At 32.5% G+C, this 10,808-nt stretch overlaps 2 protein-coding genes across 2 annotated transcripts; both read left to right on the forward strand.

The window, feature by feature from the left end:
- The first annotated feature begins 260 nt into the window (after positions 1–260).
- On the forward strand, positions 261–1,500 carry LOC131625673 (mitogen-activated protein kinase 9-like). The gene is made up of 6 exons (XM_058896513.1): positions 261–347; positions 542–595; positions 734–795; positions 880–983; positions 1,045–1,172; positions 1,345–1,500. Exons 1-6 carry the CDS (start codon positions 261–263, stop codon positions 1,498–1,500), a joined length of 591 nt encoding a protein of 196 aa, XP_058752496.1.
- Positions 1,501–3,787: 2,287 nt separating this feature from the next.
- LOC131625691 (peroxidase E5-like) lies at positions 3,788–5,298 on the forward strand. The gene is made up of 4 exons (XM_058896529.1): positions 3,788–4,101; positions 4,187–4,378; positions 4,475–4,640; positions 4,719–5,298. Exons 1-4 carry the CDS (start codon positions 3,817–3,819, stop codon positions 5,201–5,203), a joined length of 1,128 nt encoding a protein of 375 aa, XP_058752512.1. The 5' UTR covers positions 3,788–3,816; the 3' UTR covers positions 5,204–5,298.
- Positions 5,299–10,808: the final 5,510 nt, after the last annotated feature.

Raw genomic sequence — 10,808 nt, forward strand, 5'->3', positions numbered from 1 at the left:
TAAAAGTCGCTTTACGAAAGCGCTGCCATAGGCCCACATTAGAAAGCGCTTGTTTGAAAACGCTGGCATAGACCCACATTACAAAGCGTTTTTTAAAAATGCTGCCATAGGCCCAGTGTTTGTTTTCCTAAAAAGCGCTGCTACAGGAAATAATAATGAAAAAAATAAAACAAAATAAAAACTAATGAAATTAGATTTAGGGTTTCTCACCATTTCGTTCTCCTCCAAACCCAGTCGTAACCTCAGACCCTCACTCATTAATGGCGGCGAAGAACGACCAAGTTACAGACACCAAAAAGAGAAAGCGAACCAACACCGAAACTCACAAATCCCCTTCTAAACCAAAGGTCACCACGTTCGTTCCCTCATAGAAGCCCAAACCACACTCCGACAATAAAGAGAAGAAGACAACCCCCTTACTGGTCGAGAACGTCGAATCAATGATAATGTTACTTTCTCTTGCCGATTTTCACAATTTCACAATCTCAAAATTACTTGTTCTGAATCGATTAACTCGAATTATAATTTTTTGTTGTTTCAGGAACTTGCGGATTTTAGAAAGAAGAAGAGAAGACGCCATTTTACTCTCGAACAAGTTAGTGTGCTTGTTTTTGTATCATTATTTGTTCAATTTGTTGTTATTTTTATTAGTTAGTTGAATTTGAAGCCTTTACTATATTATAAATTAATTGAAATTCAGGTTAATTAAATACCTAATTGTAATTGTAATTAGGATCTTGCTCGTCTATGGGAAAAGATGAGGCATCACGAGATTGCGAAAGCAGATAGATCTAAGTATGTTGTTACTCTGCAGAAAAGATATGAATGAATTTTTAACTTTGAATTTTTAATTTACTATGTACTTTAATTTAATGGTAGGTTGGTCACAGAAGCTTTAACGAAAAATGAAGGGGAAGATTCATTAGATTGCAGGGTCTTATATTACTCTCTCACTTTTGGCCTTCAAGTGCCTTTACACTTATGTCATATTTCCATAATTTGTGGTGCTTAATTGCTTCTACATAATTGTATGTACTGTTGTAGCAAATGTATATCACAGAGACCTTAAGCCAAAGAATATACTGGCAAATGCAAATTGCAAACTCAAAGTTTATGATTTTGGACTTGCACGTGTTGCATTCAATGATACCCCAACAACAACTTTTTGGACGGTAATGTTATTTGATTTGCATTTCTAGTAGAGCGTGTGAAAGGCATGACTGTTTGTGTATATCATATTAATTGGCTTTTTGTAACTGGTATGTTTTCCCTGAAGTGGTTTTGTGGGAGTGTGTAATTTCTCCTCCTCTTTAATATTCTAATTTTGTAAGCATTTTTCTGCAGTACACACTTGCAATTGATATATGGAGCATTGGATGCATTTTTGCAGAAGTGCTGACAGGAAAACCATTGTTTCCTGGTAAAAGTATTGTGCATCAATTAGACTTGATCACTGATCTTCTTGGAACACCACCACCCGAAATTATTGCAGGAGTATAGACCACACTTTTATTTTTTTTAAATAACTTAATCCTCACGTGGTTTTTAATGTTGTTTATGATCAGCTAATGAGTATTTATTGTAACTTGCAGTGTTCGAAGTTGATTTGTGCATTGTTGGAAAGTCAATTATGGCCATCGAGGAGTCACGTTCGGCTGAAGATAAATTAGAAGTTGATTTGTATTGTATTTTGTGTTTTGAGAATTTGATTGTAAACTTAGCTTCTAGAGCACTTATAAAATTAGTGATGTTTTATTTGTATTTTGATAATAAATATATGCAATACTAATTCATAAAATGTATTTTTTTAAAAATTTTTATTTGTTTAATATAATAAACGTATTTCTCAAAATATTAGTGAGAATTTGAGATATGTCAAAATATTAGAAATTATAAAAATAATAGGTTTATTAAAAACACCAACGAAAGCGCTTTTTCAGAAAAAGCGCTGCCTTAGGCCTATATATGAAAGCACTTTTTAAGAAAAAGTGTTGCCTTATGCCAATATATGAAAGCGCTTTTTAAGAAAAAGCGTTGCCTTAGGCCTACCTACACCAGCGCTTTTGCCTAAATCAAAAGCGCTGCTAAAACCTATAGCAGCGCTTTTAAATCCCAAAAAAAGCGCTGTCGTAGGTCTTTTATGGCATAATGCATGTGGGTGCTTTCGGAATATAGAGGGCTCTCTTGCCCCTTTTAAGGGTAAGTTCCCGAGTCTATTTCACACCTCTTTGTTACTTGTGAGTTAGCTTCATTAGTGTGGTATTCCGTTTTTAGATGGTTGGGGTGACATGTAGTTATTCATCAGGATTTTAGGGTGCTTTTTAGTATTTTCATTATTTACGAGGTCGGATAAAGTTTAGGGGTGGTTATCTGTTAGTCTGGAATGCCGTAATGTGGTATATTTAGAAAGTTTGAAATGATGTTATATTTAACGGAGACACAAAATAACCAAAATAAGTGGGGGATAAGAGTATTTTTTTACTTGTTTTTGGGTAAGTCGGGGGAGAACTATTTCAGCTCGTCGAAGTGGCTTAAGAATCGCATCCTTTACCTGCACCTTTAACAGATCGAGTGTTTGCCCTGATTTAAGGAGTGACTGTGGCTCTTATGTTCTTCCTATGTTAGGATTTGATTTGTTGATGTGGATCTAGCTGGTTTGAGATCTAGTCGATGACTAGCAAGGTGAGTCTATAGTAGTTTTCGGTTTGGTTTCTGGTTATTCCCATCCTTTTTTGTGGTCTTAGTTTTTCTCGTGTATCTTGTTTCTTGTTTCTTTTATCTTGTTTCAGGCACTTCTTGTTTTTTCCTGTTTGTGGTGTATATTAACTTTCTTTATTTTTTATATATTATATTTACCATTAAAAAAAATTATACATATGATTCTCTATAAATGATATAACACATGTTTGTAATACACTCAATTTTATTCCAATAGTACGTATATCTCTTAATTGCTTTTTATTTATTTATTTATCTTCAGTTTGTAACACAAATATAATATAAGGTTGCATCATTAACCAACTTCACAATTGTATTAATCACAAAAATGCACGTCATTAACCACTTATTTTACTTATAATTCATTAACCTATTTCACTACTACAATAACCAATAAAATACATCCTATTAACCATGTTCTCACACTAAATTATAAATGTATTAACCAACTTTTGCACTTCATTAACCGACTTTATTTTACTATTTAATTTTTTTTATGTTGGAGAACTCATTAACCAAGTTATGAACTGTATTAACCAATTTTATACATAATATTAACCAAAATTAGTTTACTACGTAAGATTTAATATTTGATATCAAAACCATCGATAACCAAATTATTAACTATATTATCCAATTTATAAGACTCAATTAACCAATTTTACTATATAACTTAAAACTATTTGTTTATGTCAGAATATATATTAACCAAACTCTAAACTGTATTAACCAAGTTTTGATATTTCATTAACCAAAGCAATTTAAAAAAAATTAAAAAATTTAAATTAATAAATAAAAACTTTGTAAACAGTATATTGGGTGAATGAATGGATGAAGGTGTATGAAATTAGTCTAAAGATTTCATTTCTCTTTTGTAAATAAAATATCTTGTCATTCAAATAATATGGAATTTAGACAAGTGATTACAAATTTACAAGTGTGTCTTAAATATTGATGTAGTATAAAATTAGTATTCTTCACATGGCTACCCCAAGCTGTCCATAGTTATGTCATGAGCCTATAAATAAAGGCACATTTTCTGCATACTCAAGCACAAACTTGAAACACATAAAGCTCTGATATCAGTAAGGGAAAAAAATGACACCCCTTGGTCTCATAGCCACAGCTCTGTGCTGTATTGCAATTATGTTTGGAGGATTAACCTTCCCCTCAAATGCCCAACACACTTATCAATTTTCCCGTCAAACTTGTCCCGGATCGCAGTGTATTGTCTCAAATGCACAACTTGATCCATTTTTTTATAGTCAAACTTGTCCCCAATTGCAGTCTATTGTAAATCAAATCTTAGTCAACGTTGCTACGAAGGATCCCCGAATGCCTGCTAGTCTCATCAGGCTCCACTTTCATGATTGCTTTGTTCAAGTATGTATACATGATACATATATGTCTCCTGTGTTTTTCTTCATAAGTGCTTATAAAATAAACTTAAACTATTTTGGTATAACAGGGTTGTGATGCATCCGTTTTGTTGAACACAACTTCTAATTTTGAGAGTGAGCAAGAAGCCTTCCCAAATACCAAGTCCTTAAGAGGTTTAGATGTTATAAACCAGATCAAAACAGCTGTGGAAAGTGCTTGTCCAAACATTGTTTCTTGTGCTGATATTCTTGCACTTTCTGCTGAATTATCTTCCGTTTTGGTAAATATCACTAACTAATTATTTTTCAGTTTCAAGAAAATGAGTTTTCAAATTAAATGAAATCATGACATTTTTATCAAATATTTATGTTCACAGGCCGGAGGTCCAGGTTGGTCGATTCCGCTGGGAAGAAGAGATAGTCTAACAGCTAATAAAGCCCTTGCTAATGACAATCTTCCAGGTCCATCTTCCAGTCTAACTGAACTGAAATCTGCTTTCGCTGCTCAAGGCCTCAGCGCACTTGATCTAACATCACTATTAGGTAGGTCTGACTCATAAAAAATGTAACAGCATTATAAATTTAATGAAATTAATTAAACTTGTACTACAACAATTTCAGGTGCTCATTCATTTGGAAGATTGCGTTGCAAATTTTTCCATAGTCGATTATACAACTTCCACAATACTGGAAAGCCTGATCCAGCTATTGATCCAACTTACTTAAAAGTATTACAAAATCAGTGTCCTCCGAACGGGCGTGGAGAAAACCTTGCCAATTTTGATCCAACGAGTCCAGATAATTTGGACAACAACTTCTACAAAAATCTTCAAGGTAAAAAGGGTTTGCTCAAAAGTGATCAAGAATTGTCCTCAACACCAGGTGAAGATACTACTATTTTTGTCAACTTTTTTGCCAGTAGCCAATATGTTTTCCATCAGAATTTTGGGGCTTCGATGATTAAAATGGGAAATATTGGCGTGCTTATGGGAAAGAAAGGTGAAATTAGAAAACAATGCAATTTTGTTAACCAGCAATCTTTTGTTGCCCCTGTGACCTCCACCGGATCATTTCAGGGGGGTTGGGCTAATTCAAGATACGTATAGTGTGAAATAAAGAAATGATAGCTAGGTACATTTGTGCCATAAGCTTTGTTACGTGCTTTGTGTGTGTCTGTAAGCTTTGTTACGTGCTTTGTGTGTGTGTAAGATAATCTTCTTTTATGTAATGTTTTAAATAATATTCACTCTTACCAATTACAAGCTCTTGTTCCTTTGCATTGATTGGAAATAAAGTTATGATTACCACGATAGTTAATTACTTATTGAAACTTGAAAGTAATACTCTAACATTAGGTAAAACAGTGGGACTAAAATGCTAATTCAGTTAAAATTGAGGGAGATTGTTGCTGGTAAAAGTTTCATAAAGTATACATTAAACATGTGGCTTCTATGACCCAAAACATTTAAGTAAGAAAAAAAGTATCAAAATTAAATATTATTAAAAATATAAATGAGACAGTAATCAAAAAAAAAAAAAATATAAATGAGACAGATAAATGAATTAGCATGTATAATTTATACTCTTATGTATTTTTATTTTACAGTCATCTCTCTATTTTTACTTTATAGTCAACTCTCTCTTTGTAGGGAAGATATATATTTTTTCCATGGTTTTTGTCTACTCAGTCTTAGACTTCAGTCTCTTATTTGAGTGCAATTTTGTGAGGGATATTTCAGCGCTTTTCAGCATTGGGAGAACATATTCATTAAAATTGTGATTTTCTCTCAGCAACTCTTGTAAGATATGTACTCCTCTAGAGAGAATTGTTCAAGCGCAAAGTTATTGTTGACCCGAATAATATTTACTGTGTTGGTCATTTATGTTGGACAAGTGACTTCAAACAGAAGAGAGGAATGAATGAATTGTGGTATTTAAAATTCACAGATAATTGTAGTGTTTTGTTACTAAAACAACAAATTGTGTCATTACTTTTTAAGACTAGAGTAAATTGAGCAACATAATGTAAAACAGTAAAGTAAATTGCATAAATAAAGAGATTTGGGTTTAAATATATTGCACCAGTAATTTATCCAGGTTCGACTGAACATTGGCCTACTCCTGTTCCCTAGAGATCTTGTTGAAAATTTGATTATAAACTTTGAGCTTTTACAGGTTATGTTTACGAACCTTGATACAATTTGATCTTGAAATTTTAAAAAGGCTTATTCATAACCAAAATGAAAGGGTGTCTCATATTTATGGGGAGTCATAATTTGAGAGGGTGTCTCATATTTATGGGGAATCATAAACAGAAAGTCATTGGGTTGTGTTAGGAAAAGACTAATTATACTAAATTTTTAATAGTGAATTTCCTATCTTGGGTTAGAAGCCAGCCCTCCAAACGTAGGCACAACTTGAATCAAACTGGGTTACCAATTGATTGTGTTATTAATTTTTTTTCTCCATCATCTTGTACAAGTTATAATGATTCTGAATGATCTTGTCAAACCAGTTGGAAGGACATCTCATGCGTCATTTGTCCCCTGAAAAATAAATTTACAATTGGCATCAGAGCAGACACCCTAGCCTGTTAGGTGAGCTCCGGGGAAGATAAATTATGCTCAAATGGAGACAATGAAAGACGGGGGATCAATCAACAACTCACCTGATTTGGATGGAACCAATTATGCTTATTGGAAGTCAGTGATTATTGTCTTTCCCTAATCCTTGGGCAACAAATCATGGAAAGTTGCGGTAAAAGGATGGAAACATCCAGTGGTTACTTTTGAAGATGGTACAACTAGGTTGACATCAGAAGCTTATTGGATTGATGCTATAAATGATGAAGCTCATGGAAATTCAAAGGCTTGAATTCAATTTTTAATAGTCTGGATAAGAACATGTATAGGTTGATAAACACTTGTTCAGAGGCTAAATAAGCATGGAAGATTCTCAAAACTGCACATGAAGGCACTTCCAGAGTTCGTATGTCAAGGTTGCAGCTCCTTAACACCAAGTTTTAGAATCTAAGAAAGAATGAATATGAGTCTATTAGTGAATTCCATATCAGGTTATGTGATATCAACACCTGTTTTTCCTTAGGTGAAACTATGTCTGAAGAAAAGCTTGCTAAAAAATTCTCAAATCAATAAGATGAGTGATGTTGAAACTTCCCACTTGATGTGCAATAACCTGAATGATGCATCAAGCTCTTTTATAGTCACGTTGTTGTACCCCAAAATTTGTCCACCATCTTCAAATATTCAAAATTATTTTAAAATTGGATTTTTATAAAAATCATGGGGTCATTTACATTGACATCTTAAATTTTATAAATATTCGATTTAAAGTCTATTTTAAAATATAATAGTTTACTCTTAAATTATTTATATTTTAATAAATAGTAAAATATTTGTCTATGCTTCATACACATTCAATTGGTTTTTTATTTCAAAAGTGACATAGCCTAATTGATAAAGATTTTAGAATAAGACTTGCATGTATAAGGTCATAGGTTCGAATCTCACTTTTCCAACTTTTGACATTTTTTCTCTTTTATTTTGTTTCTAACTTTATTTTTATTTTTTCATTTAAAAAAATCAAAAAACCATATCTTTTATTATTTTAATTTCAATTTTTGTATTTTTAATTAATGCATTTTTAAAAATATTATTTTTTCATTAAATTCGTTATTTTATGCAAAAAATAGTCAAAAATCATAAAAAATAAATAAAATCTTTTCAAATAAAATCTTGCACTTAGTCAAAAAACCATCCAGATTCATAATCTTACTCACCAAGACTTGAATCAAATCTCAATCAATTTTCAATCTTCAAAACCATGCCAAAAATATATTAATTTCATTTAACTCTTGACCTAATTTTCATCTATAAATAGGACTCCATTTTCACAGTTTTGGGAACTAACAATCTCCCCCTTTTTTAACTTTCTCACGTATAAAAATTCCAAACTAACAATTTTCAACCCATGTTCACAAAACCAACAATCATCTCCAAAACCTCTCCTAATTCTCCTTCCACATGTATAGTGTTCTTGATAGGATTTTTCTTGTTTTTTTTTTTATATTTTGTTTGATTGATTTGTAGGGTTGTAATTCCGATTGCAGTACAGTGATAAATTTTTCAGCCTATCAGTTGAGTTCTGAAACTACTGTTTCGATTTGCTCTGAATTATTTCCAAAAGTTCAGAAAAAAAATCGTGGAACAATGCTCCTTTAGAATAGAATTCTAAAAGACTTCAACCCTCAAAATCGCAAATTCCTCTTTTTTCTATTTTATTTGATTTAATTTCTATTTTCATATTTTTAAAAAAAATCCAAAAAAATTGTAGGTTCGTGATCTTATTTTATTTAATTTATAATCAGGTTTTTATATTTTTTTTGATTTTATTTTAATCACTTTTCTATTTTTCCAATTGTTTTCTCAACTGGAACGTTACAGGTGATGATCAAAATATTTTGATCATATCTTATTGTTTGTATGAATGCATAGAACGTTTTCGGATCATTTGTTTTGAGAATTAGTGCAGGTATGGTGAATTATCATGGCTAGGGTTTGTTCTTCGTGATTTTGGACAACTGTGGTTTATGAACAGATTTCCTATGGATTGGCCAAGTGGATGGAACTTTATCCCTTGACCTCAAGGGCGTGGGTCCATGTTCTGCCCCATGCAATTTTTTGTGGTCATTTGTTTTTTACTCCACTAAGGGTCTGTTTGGTAAAAATAGCGGTTGACTGAGAAGCTAGCTGATAGCTTATGACTGATGACTGATGACTGATGACTGATAGCTTAGAGCGGATGGTTGAGACTGATAGCTTATAAGCTCATTGAAGTGTTTGGTAAAATTAGCGGTTCAATTAACTTATAAATGTAAAATGACATAAAAGATATTTAATATATAATTATTTTATTTTAAATTAAAATAAATTATAAGGGTTAAAAATGGATTTTAATTGAAATAATAAGGATAAAAAAGGAAGAAAAAGTAATAAGCTATAAGACATAAGCTAAAACGCTATTTGAAATAGTGTCTGGAAAATAAGCTATAAGCTAGTAAAATAAGCTATAAGCTCGTGATGAAAAGACCGTTACCAAACGGGTCTAAATTATCATATGAGCTTATAAGACATAAGACATAAGCTATAAGCTCGAAAATATGTCTTACCAAACAGAGCCTAACCCTTTTTACACTTGTTTTTCACTCCATTTAATTACTAACACTGATCTTCTTTTTATCACTAAATCTCTATTTTTGGCCAAAACCTTTTTTAAGCCAAATTAAGGTTATTCTTAATTTTTTGCCATAATTTAATTTTCCAAATCATTTAAATATTTAGGTTTAGGTTAAACAATTGGAGTTAACAATAAGTCATATTTTCATTAATTTAACCTAATAATTAACTTAACTAGCCTTAAAACTTTTTTTCCAAATCCTAATTCCTTTTTTTGATTTTTTTCTGCCTATTATTCATTTTTGGAAAATTGTATATGTTAATCAAAGCCTCGTAATAGTTTAGAATTTACTTTCCCGCATTTTTTTACCAATTATTGTATCTGCTCCCTGGTTGGAATCAGAGATGTCATTTCCGGCCACGACGACCGCTATATCTGCGCCCTGGAGCGGCGCGGCACCCACCCGCGCGAGATGCAGAGTGTGGTGGCGGAGATGGTAAAGCGCCCGCTACAGCCGAGTTCCCAGATCGCTTTTGTTTTTGAGTTTTTTGGGTGTATTTGAGTGTTGAACTGAGTCGGTGGAGAGAAAAGATGAAGAATAGAATAGGAAATTTTTCGGTATTTTTATTTCACCGGAAATTTAAAATTTCGGGTAGTTTTATACACTGAAAGCATACCGAAAATTTGAAATATCTGGTAAATTTCCGGTACCGGATATTTGAAATTTTCGGTATTAATAACTGGTGATTTGCACCGGAAATTTCAAATATCCGATACCAGAAATTTTAAATTTCCGATATAGTTCATCATGCGCAGTAAGTTGGTAAATTCTATCAAATATCTGATACATTTGCGAAATTTCCGATTTGATCCAATATTGCCAAAACACCACCCTTGAGGGGTGGCAGGTATAAAAGTGGGGGTGGCAAGTTAATTTCTCGGGAGTTTGGAATCTGAAACTGGGTGTTTAGCCAATAAAGCTCGCGCAGGCCCGCCTGAGGGAGGCCCAGGGGTAATTTTTATTGTTTCAACTTGCAGCCTATCCAAAAACGTGGGTGTGATGGGCCAGTGACGGGGTAAGGTCAGCAACTATGCGCTATTGGCCCAATGGGATTTAGCATCCATTACCAGTTCATTTTTAATTATTACCTTTTAATAAAAAATAAAAATAAAATATTAACAGAAAAGATGGAAAAAAAGAATAATGGTGAAACGGCTGCGTTTGGAGCATTTGAAGTTAGTTATTTTCTGTTATGCCGTTTTATTGTTTTTTGTTAGTTTTGTTAAAACTGTTAGGGTTAATTTGGTTAGTACTTAGTGAAGAGTTAAATCAGTTAGTAAATGAAGTTAAAACAGTTAATAAAAATCAGTTGGGGTTAAGTTTTGAGGTGTTAAACTGTTAGAAAATTAGTTTACAAGCTGTCATAGATCCGGTAAGAGGTTTGAATCGGTTTAAGTAGAGGTTATAATTATGTTAGAAATTGGTTAAAAGTGAATTGAAGGGTTATGTAGGTA

This window comes from Vicia villosa, unplaced genomic scaffold (assembly GCF_029867415.1).
Source record: "Vicia villosa cultivar HV-30 ecotype Madison, WI unplaced genomic scaffold, Vvil1.0 ctg.000233F_1_1, whole genome shotgun sequence".
NCBI classification, from domain to species: domain Eukaryota; kingdom Viridiplantae; phylum Streptophyta; class Magnoliopsida; order Fabales; family Fabaceae; genus Vicia; species Vicia villosa.